This window comes from Excalfactoria chinensis, chromosome 2 (assembly GCF_039878825.1).
Source record: "Excalfactoria chinensis isolate bCotChi1 chromosome 2, bCotChi1.hap2, whole genome shotgun sequence".
NCBI classification, from domain to species: domain Eukaryota; kingdom Metazoa; phylum Chordata; class Aves; order Galliformes; family Phasianidae; genus Excalfactoria; species Excalfactoria chinensis.
Window position 1 is genome coordinate 61516896 of NC_092826.1, and position 17722 is coordinate 61534617.

Sequence of the window (17722 nt, forward strand, 5' to 3'; positions counted from 1 at the left end):
AGTCCTGTCCCCACGCACTACTGAAAACAGACCAGCCTCGCCACTATGGCCCCCACACCTCAGGTATTTATAAACCTGGATCAAGTCCCCTCTCAGCCTTCTTTTCTCAAGGCTAAACAGACCCAGTTCCCTAAGTCTCTTCTCATAGAGGAGATGCTCCAGGCCCTTCACCATCTTTGTGGCCCTCTGCTGGACTCTTTCCAAGAGATCCCTGTCTTTTTTGTACTGGGGAGCCCAGAACTGGACACAATATTCCAGATGAGGCCTCACCAAGGCAGAGTAGAGGGGGAGGATCACCACCCTTGACCTGCAGATATGATATTTGAGTGTGCAGAAAAAGAGTAAAGTTCCAGATGAAGCAGTAAGTGACAGGAGGAGAAGGACGGGGAACTTTGGAACATGCAATGTCAGATGATCCACTGTTTTTGCACCTAATATCTTGCAGCATTCTCCTAAGTACAGCATAATCTCCTTTTTCTCAAAGGATGCTCCAGACATGACTGGAACTGCCACTGGGCCTGAGTATTTTGCTTCCCAATTTTCATCATAGGCTGAGGACCCCCCCTAATTTTGCCATACTGTGCCTTCTCAGTGTGCTGAAGAAATTAATTCAGCATAATAGAATCATAGAATTCTTTGTGTTGGAAGGCACCCTAAAAATCATCTGATTCCAACCTCTGCCATGTGCAGGGACACCTACTGTCAGGCTGCTCAAAGCCCTGTCCAGCCTGGCCTTGAACACTTCCAGCAATGGGCCATCCACAGCTTTTCTGGGCAGCTGTTCTAGTGTCTCACCACCCTTACAGCGAATAATTTCTTTGTAACATCTAATCTAATGTCTAATTATTGATGTACAGCACCATCATTCTTTACTGCTATTCAGTCATTGCCTTACAAGCTTCAAAAATACTGAACTATGCAGTAAACTCTGAAGAATCTGCGTATGGGGATATTTTATTTTATTTTATTTTATTTTATTTTATTTTATTTTATTTTATTTTATTTTATTTTATTTTATTTTATTTTATTCAGAAAATATGAGTTAGCATCTTGGATGTAAGTTTATTTTTGTTTAATGGGAACCTGCTAAGATTTATAGAACCCTTTCAATCTGCAGCTGAATTTTAATCGTTTCTCTTTGTTTGCATATTCTGTCGTAAGTGAAAATTAATCTTCACCTTTGCACTTGGCTCTTGAAAGGTGATCTAAAACAGTAACAGCAATTTAATTATAAATTAGAATGTAAGGTGCTGATGGAAAACTATGTGTGTAAAGAGACATCCACCTGTTGCCTTTAGAGGTTACCTCCACGAAAATCCTCATGATTTGGTCTGCTCAAATGTTCCTGATAGAAATATTCTGAAGGTGCAAATAATCATGTTCAGTTTCTGTTAAATATATGGAATGCTTTCTGCATTGCAGGGCCTGCTGCTGTGGAAAGTTCTAAGTACTCAAGCTAACTTTGGTAAATTACATTGATTTACACAACAGATCCATGCTGAGATTAACAGGATGAAGATGCTTTTGTCCAACTGATTCATGTTTTTAGAGAGAGGAAATAACAGGAATTTACTCAGATACATGCTGTTAAGTAGTTACATGCAGTTGTGAGGACTGGGGATAAATGTGGGAGAGTCAGGTATTCTGGAGGTGAGACTGAGCAGAGAGGGACAGTAAGAGTGTGGGCACTGAAATCCTGAAGAAGCAGCATCAAGGACTGGAAGTCAAAACTAGAAGTAGTTCTTAGATACTGGTTCAGAACGCTATGAACTCAGCTCTGAGGTTACCAGGGCCTTTGATGTACCCCTTAATACCAGAGTGGGTGGCAGGAACTCATCTGTCACAAAATGCATTGCAAACTATCTGTACACAGCACTCCTTTCTGCCAGGTGTCAAGACAGTCCACAGTAAAATCAGGAAACAAAATGGTGTAACTGAACTGTTTCATAGCTAACTGCTATTTTCCCCCGTAAGTCTCAGCATCAGCGTAGTCTGCGCTTACCTACTGCAATCACGATAAGCTCTATCTCAGCCATGGGATTGCTTGTGGGATCTCTAGTGAAATCTTGCAGCCCTGCAATTTCCCACTTCACTTTCTAACCCCAGGCTCCTAGAAGCCTTGTGAGCAGTGAAAGTGTTTTGGAGCCAAGGTTGTGTGGTTGGACTGGAGATCATCCTTACGCACATTTGTCTGCTAAAGAGGATCATCTAGGCTGTTTAAATGATATCAAGCTCTTGTTCATGTAGCAGACCTATTCTGCCAAGACTGCTCGATGGGAAGACTTTTCCCCTTGCATTGAGTTTGCATTTTTTTTCCCCTTATTTTAATTAGAACACAAATCTCAAAATGTTTCTCCTTTTTTAAAACCCTTTTTTTTTTCCAAAACAGAAACATCTTTGCAATACTCACCCAAGTTATGATCTCTGCTGGAGTGTGTCGTATCCAAAAGTTCTCAGAACACAGCTGATGAAACATTGAAAGTAGTTGTTCATGTCCACCATTACTAGCACAAAATGAAATGCTCTTTCCTACTAACAGTGGTACTCAGAGAACCTCCCTCACAAATTTTAGGGCTGGCATTTTTTATGGTACTGGTAGAATTCTCTTTTGGAAGGAGAATGAAGAATCCAAAGGTGCAGCCAGCTTTCTGATATTTATATGCAGTCTGCTGCTCTGTCTCCCACATATATGTTCTCAACACTGACACAAATCTACACTCTGGCAGTTCTAATGCTTGTGAAGAGGTGGAGATATCTTCACACAGAGATTAATTTTTTTTCTAAACATCTGTCATTTGGTGCAATCTGCTGCAGCCTACAGACAAATAATATGAGGAATACATTCTTTCATAAAATGCCTTTACTGGCCTTGAGCATCTTCTGGTTTTGTCCCTTTTTCAACTACAGCATGTGCAGAATATGCTTTTATTTGCTTTCTTGTTAGAAGCATTTAATTAGACAAGTGATAACTTAGTCAAAAGATCTTTTTATTTGCTACCATTACCCTTGCATATAACTGGTAAAGAAGTTTTTTTCATATGCATTGTTTTTAATTGCTGCATGTCTCTCTGCCTTATTTACAGTACTTTACAGTTACAGCTCTGAAGAAGCCACCTAGTTGATTGCAAGTTATAGTAGAATATCTTGTGCCTCTTTTATTGCCTTTGTAATAAAACTTGATCCAATTTATTCTGGAAAAAAGCACTTGATGAATTCTATTAGGCACTAGCTTCTTACAGCACAAAAATCTAGTGCAGAACTATCACAGAACACATTAATTAAGCTTACCTTTTCTCTTTCATTGTGAACTCTGATATATAGATTGAAAGAGCCATTGGAAATAGAGGAATTAATCCGACGTTTCCGTGCCAACATTGTCATCAGTGCTCCAGAATCCTTTGAAGAAGAAGAGTGGGCTGAGATCTCAATAGGTTCCCTGCGATTCCAGGTGCAAACTTATCTCCACTGTCTAAAGTCTTATTCTGTCACAAAGCATTTTGGCCGCTGGAGATTTAGCAATTCTTGGAAATCTTTGACTTGAACATGGGCAGCACAACGTGTGCAGGTGAAATTTACAAAGTGCTAACAAAACCCATGCTGTGACCCCTGGCTAACATGCTGCAAAGTGATTGAGCGGTTTTGATGGTTTTTTTTGTTTTTTTTTTTTCAAATTTCATAATTCATAACATTTCCCATCTCCATCCAACTGAGGCAAAAATAATCACTGTTTTAAGGTGGGGATTGCAGGAAATATTGAGCAAGCACGTAACAAGAGAATACTATCTGCTCTTAAGTGTGATAATCTAAAAGCAGTCTCAGGTTGCTGCACATCAGTCGTTGTACTGATTGCCGGAAGCCTGGACATGAATACCAGTGAGTGATCACTGTCCATTGCCCTCTGGTGTATACAACTTAATCTCCATTCAAGACATGTTTCTAAGTCTAGCCTCAGATAAGGTTGTTTCTTACATTATGCTTCATATCATACCTCACAGTGTAATGTCCTTTGTACTGTAAGGAAAATGCTAACAAGTCAGACTTTGCTGGCAAGGAAATTCTTTTAAGAAAAACTGCAAGCAAAGGTTCACGAAGAAGCTACACGTGAAACCTAGAGAAAAGATGAATATATTTGTTACATGTTGTATTGAATTTATCTCATTCTTAGATATGAAATATATATTTGTAAATGCATTGCCAAGGATGTGAAAGAGCAATTCGCTGTTTGCTAAGGGATGATAATGAAGGATGTGAATAAGAGAAGTGCTAAGGCCAGATCTAGAAGCTGAGATAGAAATCATTCCTAATTGTTTCTAGTCAGCATACTCTAAGAAATGGAAAGGCTATTTTTTCAGTAAGGGTAGAAAATATGACTTCTCTTTTCTTATGTGTACTTTGATCAGTAAGCTGCAAAGTGAGTTGAAGAAAACTGAGGAAAAATTTCTTCAGGTGTTTGATGCCAGAAAGACAATAGAATACAGTGTTGAACAAAGAAAGTGGGATAAAATATTTTCTTATTGTATTGTCTTTCTTTTAATCAAATATTTAAGTTGTTGCAAATCATTGTGTGAAAAAGTGGAACCAAATGTATTGTTTTAATGGCTACACTGAATAGTTGTACATACAGTTCTAGGTGTACCTCAAAGAAATAAAACAGCACTTCAGAACAACACATAGAAATATTTGCAGTGTGAGGTTAAACAATTTGCCTTATTTGAATTTTATAACATTATACAAAATGAGAAAACTTATATTAAGATATTTTAAGGAACAGTTATTTTCTAACATGCAGAGCTCTGCTAAATCTTGGCATGCAGTAGTAAGCAAAACTCTTCTTCATTTTAATGTTTCAGAAGAAGCAATTAATGGCAGATTTGTGTCCCCCTAAAACTGAACCCTTTTTCAAACAGGAATTGACTTCAGGAACAGTGCTCTGTATTATATATGATGTTAGACTTGTGGATCTCAGTATCCTTTCTGATGGTAGACTTGTGAAAATTCACAATTTACATTCTGTTTATCTACAATTTCCATACGTATAAGAAAGCGTATGGGATATTGTGTATTTCAACTGCACAGAAACAATGCAAACCAAACCCTGTTAGTTTTGCTCCAAGATCATCAAAGAGTCACAGAATTGCAGGCACTGGAAGGGACCTCAAGAGATCATGTCTAACCTCTCTGCTAAAGCAGTTTCCCTACAACAGGTTGCACAGGCAAGTGTCCAGGTAGGTCTTGAGTATCTCCATGGAAGGAGAATCCACAACCTCTCTGGGTAACCTGTTCCAGTGTCTTATCATAAAAAAATTCTTCTGCCTGTTTGTATAGAGCTTTCTATGTTCAAAAAAAAATGAATAGAGATGAAATGAAATGAAATGAAATGAAATGAAATGAAATGAAATGAAATGAAATGAAATGAAATGAAATGAAATGAAAATACTCTTCTGAGTAAATCCTGAGCACCCAGTTTAATTTTAAACTCAGTTCTTCTTTGGGCAAGTGCTCCTACCAGCTCATAGATGAAGTCAAGCCATCGAGAAATACAAATAAGATGTTTTTATTTCCCTGGCAAAGTTTTTCTTAAAAGGAAAGGAAAAGAAAAGAGGAACTAAAAATTCAGCGAGACCTTTAAAATGTACCTACATGAGGTGAGCAGGACTGACCCCTTACATAATTAAGGCCTAAAAGAACAAAGGAAAATTATGTGGAAGACATGTTTTTACAGGATTATGCTGTCTGTAAGCTTGTACTGTTCCATGGTGTACTGTTTTGATATAGCAGTGACCCTTCTTTAACTGAAATTTCAGGTTGTGGGTCCATGTACCAGATGTCAAGTAATCTGCATTGATCAACAGTCTGGGGAACGAAACAAAGAATTTCTGCAATCTCTGTCTGCTGCCAGGGGTAAAAAGGTCAGTACATTGCTCTGTAAGAGCTGCACAGAAAGATGTAGCACATTGCATGCATAGTGGAATACCTGCTGAGAGAATACTCACTGTTAAGTTCTTCAGCTAACCATTATCATTTGTTTTTTCAGTCGAAAGAGGATGGACTTACAAGCCAGATATGATATGGCTTATTTCCAAAAAATGCTCAACGTCTCTTTTATTCAGAAACTGGCTATTAATGTGCACTGTTTTTCACTCTGCTTGCTTTAATTCAGTATGTACCGCTTTACAACGTTTGTTTTGGTCTTGAAAAATATGAGACAATGTGTTGATGTCATTCCAGAAGAAAAATGTGCAGAAAAATCACAAAGTGCTTGTGACAATACAATTAGCTCTTGAGACTAAACATTACTCTTGCAGAGAGAAAAAGGCTTAGGAAACCCAGAGCAGACATGAATATAATCCAAGTGGAGAGTGACTGATCGGGAAAGTGAGTGAGGTATAGGTTAGAAACACAGACGCTGGTTTGGAGTTGTTGGGTTTCCTCAGGTTGTATTACTTCTTGGAACTGAGAGTGCTCAGACAATGGCTAGACAGTTCGGCATCCCAAAAGCTTCACAAGTCTCAGAAGCATTTTTTATCTGAAAATCCTTACTCTGAATTCACTGATTGCTGTTAAGCTTCTGTAAAAGGGAAGGCAGTCAGCGCCAATAGCCTTGCCAATAGCAACCAGACACCAGAGACTGTGCACGGCATGGAGACAGAGAAATAACGAACAGGTTGCAAATTATTCACCCAAACAGAGCACAAACAAGTTACAAATAATGCATTTTTTGTTTAAAAACAAAACAAAACAAAATCGATTTGTCTCAGTGACTCACTAAGCAAACAAAGAGCTACATGTTCAATGAGTGTTATCCTTGGGGAATAGCCCTGCCAGCTCCATCCTGGAGCCAGCTGCCTGGTGCAGAGTGAGGTGGGGAGGGGCGAGCAGGCCAAGCTGCCTGCTGGCACTGCTTCTCACTGGCCTGAGACAGCCTGGGGCTGCACAGCAGGCTGGCATCCAGGTTGCTGCAGCACATAACATAGAATCTTGGCTTGGGTTGTGAAGGACCTTGAAGACTATCTAGTTCCAACCTCCTGCCAAGGACAGAGCTGCCCGCCACTGGCTTAGGCTGTCTAGAGCCCCATCCAACATGGCCTTGAACGTCTCCAGGGATGGAGCATCACAGCTTCTCTGGGCAGTTGTGTCAGTACCTCACCACCCTCTGAGAGGGTATATGTTGTCTGTGAGATGAAAACCTGATCATAGTGGGTAGCCTGAGAGTGAGACCTCTCCAGGTAATGGTGAAGCAAAGCTGGAACATCTGGAACACTTTCTGGGTTGGGATGCTGTCCAGCTGCCACATGGGGCAGGGAGGGCTTTCCCTCCTACGTGGGTTTTGCTAGATTATAACTGACAGCCACTGTAGAATTGTAATCGTGTTTGGTGACCTCTTCACATGGCAACGACACCTCAAAGACACAGCTCCTCAGGAGAGGCACAGCATCTTCTGCATGTTTCCCACAGCAGAGATGAACTTCTCTTTGGTTCTGATTAACTCTGGCAATGCAAAGACTTCTTTGTCCTAGAACCACAGGACTCATTCATACAGAATTAAGGCAAAGAAAGAAACCCAGCCTCTTGAGAGCCTGGCATCAAATAAAAGGAGCATGACATGGCAAGGGGCTGCAGAGCACCATGCTGCTATTCACAGCAGAGCAGTGCTTCCCTTCTCTCTCATTTATGCAAAGATATCCATGCTGCAATGAACAAGGCCATCAGCTTTTTATTTTTTCCAGCTTTCAGCCAAAGATTACTCTCAGCACTGTTGGCAGAAGGACTCTTGTGAACATGCCCTGCTCTGCGTAGGGCCAAGTCTTCTGGGTACGCCTGACAGCCAAGTGAAGTAATCTGAACTGAATGGGTCTGTGAAGACATCATAGCCCATCCCTCCTCCAAGTCATCTGTGGGGTGATGGTCACCAGCTGCTTATCAGTCAGCAGCACCTGAGGACTGTGGCATCTGCAGTGTGCTAGGCAGAGCTGGCAGAGGACATCCACCTAAACCTTGCACAGTACATGGTGGGGAGGGAGAAACATTGAGTTCCTGTGGCTTTGCTAAATTGCAGAGCTAATCCCTTGGTGACTTATGTCTGTAGCAAATGCTTTTCTGTTGAGGGTACATCTACCAGACGTCTCTTCATATTTTTTTTCATTAAACACAGATTCAATGAAGGAATTTAGCAGTGTCTGTTCTCAGCTGTCAGTAACACAGATAGAACTACAACAAACAAATGCAGCTAGTACGATTTAAGCTAATTTCCTAGTACTAGGGTAACTGATAGTTTTGAAAGGCCGTCATAGATACTTACTTTCCAAAATGTTAAGGACACTGCAAATGAACGTCAAGAACGACAGTAAGAAAGGCTTGTAAGAGGTGGGTTAATATTTATTTCTGAAATGCTATTTTTCTCCACTCCTCTGAGACTCTGAGCAGGTGCTGCTTCAAGCTGAAATATTGAGGCTCTGCATGGATGGATTATTGCTGAAAGTCAGAATGAGATACTGTAATTAGCCACACAAACAGTTTGCAAGTTTCCTAATAAGCAAATAGCACAGCGATGAAGCCCAGCCAACTACTTTCTACCAAACCTTCTCTTGCATTGCTTGAAGTAAAGTGCAGTGACCTCTGCAAAGCAAACTCCAATTCTGCTGCCATCAGTTCTGAAGAAACATTCATTAAGAATTCCTTCTGTAATTTTGGACTGAGAAGGAAGAAAACAAGCTTTCCTTCTGTGGCAGAGCTCACTGTTACGGCAGGAGGCTCCAAAAGGCTAGATAACTGCATTAAGCAAATGCTGTAAAAATAGCCACATGCTGTTTCACATGCGTCACCACCTGATGCAAAAGGAACACAGGCAGAGAGGAGAGAACACTGAATTCTTGCCTATCCTCTGTGTTTTTCAGATGCACTTTAATGCTAACAATAGTGTAAGCCTTGTGGGTAGATTTGCAGCAGTGCTATGAACTAGGACTTGTTGTCAAGATAGCAAAGGGAATAGCATTAGCAGTCTGCCTCAGCGTAAGTATATGGAGAAATCCATTATGGTTGTATATGCCTTTCTACACTTAAATATTTGTGTTTTTTCCTCTGGGCTGTTGATCCCCTTTTATATATCTCATTGAGCCTGGGAGAGCTTCCATCCCTGCAGAATTCCATACAGTGCCTTTGGACTGCTTGCTGAAACCTTGGCAAGGAGAGCAAGTGAAATCTCTTATCTGATGAATCATTTTGCTTTGCATCGTGCAGTGCTTTCTGTCCAAAGATCAGGAATGCTTGCAAACACTGACTGATGTACATAATTAGCAGACCTCTGAAATAATATGGCTCTCTTTTCTCAGGGGTGGCTGAACTGGGAAATTCATATTTAAGGTAGAGAGCAAAAAACGATCAGTTCTTTTAGAACCTTCTGCTGTCCAGATATTTTCAGTAAAAAAAGGTGTTTTGTTTTCTTTTTGGCTACCAAGTTAAAGCCTTCCTTTCTTTCCAATATGAAAAATCAGTATGTCAAAAGTAAGTGCTTACACTCCCCTGTTGTGTAAGACTTTACTAATGAGCTTTGGTGAATCCAGAGCTAAAAGAATATCTTTACATTATAGATAGATAGATAGATAGATAGATAGATAGATAGATAGATAGATAGATAGATAAATCAGGTTTAATCATGGTGTCTTCCACACCTTGGTGTGAGAGGGAGGTTATCTTATATGAATGAACAGAAGTGAACAGGTAAATATATCTGTTAACAGAAAGCAGCTGAGAGCTACATCCAGTACATCCAGGGGCAAAATCCAGAGCTCATCCATCCAAAGCTAAGTGTTTGCATGCCATATCATTTCTGTGCTCATTACACCTTCTAGCAGGGCACTTTCCCCAGCAGATGCTAGTCGGAATTAACCAATTGATTAGGAGCTGTATCTTAAGGGCATCACATCACAGCTTGTGTCAGGTGTAGCACCTCACATTTCATCCTACAAAAGGAGATGCTGTACCCATGAAATTTCTCAAACAGTAAATATCCAAGAAGTACATATTTTTATTGTTGCTCCAGTAAACGTATTTGAAACAACATGCAAGAATGACAGCATTTCATAACTTCTCCTTTCAGTGGGTGTGATGACTATCATATGATTCACTGTTGGCAAGAGTGTTTTATCTTTTTATTCCAGCAGTGAAGTGTTGCAGTTTTACTAATGGGACAGCTTTACATGAAGTTTAAGAGCAACAGGCCCCTACTGCCACCTGTATGGACAGAGCAGCACAGCTCACAGTCTGACCATCTGCTCTGGGGAAGCTGTGTGCAGAATGGATGCCCTTGAAGTCAGGAGAGGGTAGTGAATACACAGAGGCATTTTGCAGTTCATCGTAATGACTCTGCAAGCTGTAATCTCTGTATCTGAAAGTCTCTTTTCAGCACTGAAACTGGAGAATGGACAATTTTGTCTTTTTTCTTAAAACAGAGCCCAAAAGGCAGGATGCACAGTTTTTGTGATTGTTTGTGGTTGTTGTTGTTTGGGTTGTTCGGGTTTGGTTTTTTGCTAAGTCAATATTTGTAATTGCTAGAAAAGCAAGGAAATGTTCTTAAAAGATACAAAATCCATTTCTGGTAATCACAAGCTAAATTCCGGTCATTCAGAAAATAAAGATAGCAGCAAGTGATATTACAGGAATATGCTCATCTGAGTAGGCATAATAATGAAATGATAATGGTATCATCAGTATCAGTATCACCTTGAAAACTCCTCAGGCATCATCCAGGCTTAGAAGTCCTAAGACTCAGATGCCTGGTCAAAGTAGAAAAATACAGATGTCCAGCAATAAAATAGTATTTAAGGACTGCGGTAGATAAAATATGTCTATCTCTGTCTTTTCTCAAATAATCACAGAGGGTTTAAATTGCTTTAAGAAAAAAAAAAAAAAAATCTGGTTAAATGATTCAGAGCAACTGAAATGATGCAAATTATCCATAGTGAGCAGTCTGCCAAGATGTATTTTAGTCTTGCTTTAAGATGTCAGAATATCAGTGCCATAAGTACATGTTGAAAATTCCCATGTGTGAAGTTAGTTGATTAACATTGATGTTAAACAATCTTTCCTGTTTGAAAAGTACTGTAGAATTGACTAATATCCATTTTACAATATTTGTTTTATGATTACCTAATCTTTTACAGCAATTAAATTATAGCAACTGTCATCTTTACATTAGGAAATTAAATCCAGGCCGTTAAACACAAGGATGAAAAAGACATCATTTATGCCCATAGAGAAACCACGGCACATCAACAACAAAGAGAAAAGCAAGAACGGGATAATACATATTTCAAGATTTTAGATGAAATTGCTACTGACTTAACATTTCAGTGTTGTGGTTGTTCCAATCCAGTCACTGTCCTGTCAGGTTGGGACCTTGCTGTGTTGCAGTCATACCTTAGCACTGTGTTCTGGAACACTGACCATAGGATCTACCCTACATCCACCGGTGTGGGCAGACACCGGTATCCAGAAAGCATCATTAGTAGCATAGGACTGATCAGGCTCAACTCATGTCACATATATGTGGAGTACCCACACAATGGAGGAATAGTGTAAATAGCCAAAAAAATATCTATCTGGGAGCTATCTTAGTGTTCAGGATTTCAAATGAAAAGAGAACCATGCTGAAACAATGTTTGGATAGTTCTCTGATTTATAGCATTGCTGTTACATGAGAGTAGGCCTCGGCCTTAAATCTCAGTAATTCTTCAAAGCCTAAGAGCTGTTTCATGTTACATCATTTCTGTATCTTTATTTAATTATGTAGTACAAGAACTGGAGAAAACACACTGCCTTCATTTTACATCTATCAAATATGCACCCTTAGATTCAGCTAATACATTTGGTTATCTTTAATTTGTTGCAATTCCTTTTACCTAGTATATTTTTCTAAATCTCCTGTAAATGTAATTCCCTCAGTTTCGGGATCATTGATCTGAACAATGGCAATAAATGTAATCAGGTAATGGAGAAGGATGATAAAGTTTTGCTTTAAAAATGTGTTTTTTCAGACACACCAAATGGATCACGTTTGCTTTTTTATTTCATTTAGACTTGTGAGTGACTGGTAATCAAATACTTCAGCTGTAGCCTACCAAAGCCAAGTACTTCTTATTCAAACCTGTAAAAAATTGACAAGAAAATTTATGTTGGCTTTCCATCTTCTTCAGTTTGAAGAACAAAGATATTCTGGTCCACAAATCAGTTTTGAATTTAACGTGATTTCAGCATTCATTTACTTTTTATTTTACATTGTAATTGTTTTCTTATTGTTTCTAATTCTTCTAAAATGTCATCCTGAGTTTGCAAGACTATTTTTGCTGCACATTTATGAAGGTAGGGAACAAGACCATAGAAACACACCAAATGTCTTACTGTGACATTCCTATGTCAGAACCAGCTGTTGACTGCTCTAACTCTAACATCTAATGTGCTTAAAATTAATTCCATACATAAGAGTGCAGAAGCTCAGATCAGGTTTTCAGTGCCTGCAGGGTCTTATGATTGGTTGGTTAAGTAGTTATCCTGCTTCTTTCTTCTTTATTATTCAGCAATATGAGGATACTCGCCTAAGTATTTCTAGTGTTCATGTAAAATGGCATCAAAAGTGGCAGTCCTAATAGAACAAACTTTCAGAATATTTTCTGTAAAATGCACTAAAATAATGATAAAAACAAAGGGAAATTCATCACGGTTAGACCAAGTTCTGTTAAAAAGTGAATAATGCATGGTAGGAAATGCAAGAGTTTTCCTCACTGCTTGAACATATGTGTCTTCTGGGTGCTACCTAGCCATTATTTGTGAAAATGGATTAACTATATCTGTCAGGAAGCCAGAAGAGTCATTAATTGAGTGTGAGTTACCAATACAATACTATGGAACCCATGATGAAATACTATGTTATTTATCCACTTACTGAAGGTATTCTTCTTGAGTAGCATGAGGTTCGCTCTTGTTTACCAGTCTATTATAGTTAATTAGTTAAAATAATCTTAATTATATTAAGATCACACATACATCCTTATTATTAAAGTGATATTGTTTTTCTAAACGTATATGGTTTGTGAGATCCTCTATAGATCTGATTACTTTAGCATGAGTCGCATCTCAATTACTATTTTGCTTTTTTCAGACAAACTTTGGCATATACCTGATGAACCAGCCCTTGCGCTCATCCTTTCCAGATATTTTATCAGTTGGATCTGAAGTACTTCCAGTGTTGAAGGAGAATACAGAAATTCAACGCCCAACATTCAGTGAAGAAAAATGTTCAGGATAGATTTCCTGGCGGAGAAGAGATGCATATGCAAGTTAAAAAAACAAGTCACCAGTCAGTAATTCAAAAAGAAAGAAAAATCTTTCACACATTTGCTTCTGGTTTCAGTCTTACTTTTCTGCTTACAGCAAACATTATCAGATGGCAGTACTCTTGATAATTACACCTCACCTACATGTTTTTGCTTGTGATTAGGTTACAGCAGCCATAACTCTATTTTGCTCAATTGCTTCAGGATGCAACAGGCTTGATCAAGTCTTAGTAGTGGATGACTCCCAAAACAAGTCCAACAGTGTTGTCAGAAACCCACATCTCAACGAAGGAAAGTAAATGCAAAAATACCCTGCTACTTCCTTATGCTGCTTTGTTAAAACCATATCTGGGAGAGAGAACGCAGGCTGTGCTTTGTGAACACCATGGGTTGGGAGGGGATAGCAGAAGCATGGTGAGAGAGCCACAGTCCTTTCAGCTTTTCACAGTGATGCTAGCATAATATGAGAGCACAGAAGCAGTGGGAATTGGCATTGGGAAATATCCTCCTGGGAAAAGGTGTCTTGGAATATCAGAAGGGCACAGAGCTCAATGAAGCAATTTAATCCATTTGATCTGAACATCTTTTTCTCATTCCCACTTGACACTTTTACACCTGATCCATTTTAGGTGATGACTTCCCACTCACTCGCTTCCTTATGTATTTGTAGATGTTGAGACATTTTTAATCTAATTACAATTTTCTCAACTAAATTGGGCATTTCTGTACAAACTTTGCTTATAATCAGCAATATCAAATAGCCAGAATGCTGGAACATCATCAACTTGAGGAACTCATGAAAGTCGAAATGTTTTTCCATCCTGAATAGGTCAAACTATTCTTTATTCTTAGTCCTGGTGCTCATTCCTGAGAATTTGATAATATCCTTCTTAGAAGGTTTTTGAGTTCTTTACTGGGGCTTCATCTGATACATCAGATATGGAGGAAATAAGTAAAAAAATAAAGCAACACATTAAATAAATAAATAAATAAATGGATAGATAAATAAATAAGGAAAGAAAAAGAAAACATAGGAAGTCAGTGTAATGCAAGATTAAACATACTGAGGCCGGGTGTTTTATGACCCCCAGCATGGGTCCAAACAGTCACATGGCAGTGTCATGCTTCCAGGAAGTCCTCCTGGAAAAGGAAAATCTCCTGGGTTGGCCACTTTATTGCCAATTTGGAAGGGAAATTTGGGCCCCATTAAAAGCACTGTCAGGACTCCCATCCAGAATGATTTAGGTGTTCCTTGAGGTGGTTTTGGTTCCAACTGTGTGAAAGTGCTTCTGGCTGAAGCAATCCTTGAGCTGCGTGTGCGCAGCCCTGGGGGGAAGAAGGCAGCTTGGTGATGGATTTGGTTGAACAGTCGGTCTGAAAAGGGAGCGATCATCTCAGAGCACCATAAAGTGGGAAAAGGGAAATGCATTGCTCAGTGTATGAATCAGAGTTCAGAAGGTAGATGGTCTTTTTTCTTTTATTTCTCTCTCTCTTTTTTTCTCCTGTTCTTTTGAAGAGCAGGTTTTACTCACTTCAGCTGGAACAGACTGTTATTAGTTTCTCGGCAGAGCTTTGTAATGGAAATGAAGAGAGACGCTATCTATTTCTTACAACCTGCCATAAAACACATGGAAAGAGAGAAGTGTTTTATATGTATGTAAACTGAGGATCAGTTTTAAGAGTTGTGCCTTCTGCTTCTGAACCCAAGCCGTGCTCCTTGATGTCTGCTTTGAAAACCAGGGGTTTTATCTGTCTAGTAGTCAATTATGTGATGTTGTAATGAGCTGGCTTTTTGGAACCTTGAAAAGCAGTTTCCTGGTATCTGAATCTCTTAACTGTTCCACACTTTGCCCTTCTGTTATGCAGAACTTTGTTTTGTTGGATAGAAACCCAGTGCAACTCTGGCAAATTTAATATGAGGAGACCTGCTGTATACTGACCTTCAGGTGATCCCTGGTGCTTTTCTTTGTCCTTTTCACCTCACCGCCACGTCATTTGTTTAGAATGGCACAGAAGTTAGTAGAGGAAACTGAAAGCAAACCTCAGTGAGCTCGTGAGCTCTGTTTTACTTGTCATTGCATTTACTACAAAATAAGCCACTTCGGTACACCGTGATATGACAAATACTGTTTGTAAATAGCCTTAATGCAAAGTATGATAACTGAGGATGAGAAGATTTGAACTTTTGAAATGTCATGCTTGCTCCTTCTGACTTATTATTTACAAGCAATTACACTTTTTCTCTTTGTGGCCCAGTAATATTAGATCAAGAATAACTCTGACATTTTACAGGGGAGAAAAATATTTCCTCTGATGTCTGAACATCCTCATTAGTATATTCTGTGCATTTCCCAGAATGAACATCTTTGTGCTGCGATGACGGGAAATGTCACAATGCTTCTGATTGATGGAAGAGGCATAAGGCATCTTTCATCTCAGCGAAGAATAATATTTCCCTTCTGTTAAGTGGAGCGTCAGCACCAGTCTTTCCATCGATGAAGACGAATTCTTCTCAGTGTGAATACTTTGTGGAAAATCTTAAAGCAGGAGGAGTCATGTTTAAATGGCATGCACTGGAGGTTTTGCAGAAATAACATCCCTCCCCGAATGTGAAAAAAAAAAAGATAAATTCAAAGAAAGGAAAATCGTAGCATCATACAAACCAAAGTACTGCATGAGTGAGAAGCGTATAAACACTTGAAAACAGTGTGTATATTATATAGGAATATTATATGTTCTGTAAGGGAATCACTGCTCAATGTTCAGAGTATATAGAAAAAAATACAGTTCCATATGAATGCAGACCAAAATTCTCTCATTGCTGTAAAATTAAATCTTTTGACTAATTGCAGATACATATTTACTTTCTACGGATGAGAAATGTCCTGAATACAGTATTTTGAGAGTTCTATATGTAGAAAGTCCTCTACATATTTGAAGCTTGTATTTCCTCGCAATAAATTATTTAGACACATTCCATATTCTACGGGACTTAACTCCTCCGATCTCAAGGCAAGAGTGATGATTATTACAAGTTCTAATAATAGCGAAGAGGCTGGAATCATAGGACAGAAATCAGCATTCTTAGAAGAAGCCTCTGAAATGTGTTCAGTGATATGACTACGATAACTCAGGCACATTATGATTTACTCATTTTCAATAGCATCCTTCAAAATGTGGTCAGAAATTTTGGTCAGCCACCTGTCAAAATCATGTACAAATTGAATGTGAAAATTATTGATTGTCATTGATAAATTATGGAGATTATGCTCTGCATTTCTTCTTCAGACTCTTTCCAATTAGACCAATAAAATACTGATAGTGTTTGGCATGTGATCAGTGGTGCTTGCATTCTTTCCCTTTGAGCTCATGCTCTTTGAGCTCAGCTCTGTGTGGAGGCATTGCTGGACTCACTGGATGAGTGTGACTGTAACCCAGTAGGTGGGTGGCTTCTGTGGGGCTGAAAGATGTGTGTTCCTGTCTCAGTGATTACACAGCCATTGTGAGGCAGCCACCTCGACAAACGTGGACTCAGAAGAAGGGAGAAGAAAGCCAGACACAGCTCCCCTTTGCTGAGCGTGTGAGCCTATGGGCTTCACAGGCAGGTGTCCTTTCTTGAGCTATCAACATCTCAGCACAGCATGGAACTTCATAAGAAGAGATGGGAACACCCCAGAACAAGTCACTGAAAGAGAGGTGCCTCTTAAGAAAGGCGCCACTTATGATGCCTCTGTTTCTTTCACGTCAGCTCAGTGTGATGGCATGTGTGGGTCGCTCTCAGTGGAGAAGGACAAGTGCCCTGCAATGGGAGTGGCTCACTCAAAGCTTTGGCACCAAGAATTGCTCAGAGATTTCTCCTATACCCAGAAATTATGACACAATATGAAAAATCGGGGGATTTTGTTTAGAAAACACAAGAAGTGGCTGATACAGTGCTGCTGCTAGATAATTAAGACAGGTATATGTATTGCTGATGGTTGACAGTATAGTCTTAATAGGGCTGTTTCATGGTGAATTTGAAATGACACTGATTTGAAAAGTAGAGCCAGTTGCTTTGCTTGGCACACACACAGCCTATAATTAGGTGCATTTCTATGTTAATCCCAGTTTCTGCTGTGAGCCTATCTATTCCAGGCATGCAACCAAAACTATTCAGCATGATGCAAACTTGGACATCAACATTAAATCATACTAGATAACCTGTACATTCCATATTTGAGCCCAACTTAAGCTTTCTGCTGCTTTTCAGATGCAAGTGTCCCATCTAGATAAAAGTACTCTGGCTGGGATTTGCAGTGCAAATGATTAAAAACAGTTGAAAAGAAAAAGCTCTCATCTGAGTTGGTTTATCTGTCAGTCAGTACCTGTAAAAAGCTGTGGTGTTCCTCACTAAT

General features: G+C 39.3%; 1 protein-coding gene across 1 annotated transcript in view; it reads left to right on the top strand.

Annotated features, from left to right (window-relative positions):
- LOC140248700 (molybdenum cofactor sulfurase-like) overlaps positions 1–16112 on the top strand; it is a 32725-nt gene extending 16613 nt beyond the window's left edge. The window contains exons 6-8 of the mRNA XM_072329674.1: positions 3322–3448; positions 5805–5909; positions 13154–16112. Of these exons, the coding sequence (XP_072185775.1) occupies positions 3322–3448; positions 5805–5909; positions 13154–13300 (379 nt within the window). The 3' untranslated portion in view covers positions 13301–16112. The remainder of the gene's footprint in view (positions 1–3321; positions 3449–5804; positions 5910–13153) is intronic.
- The last annotated feature ends 1610 nt before the right edge of the window (positions 16113–17722 follow it).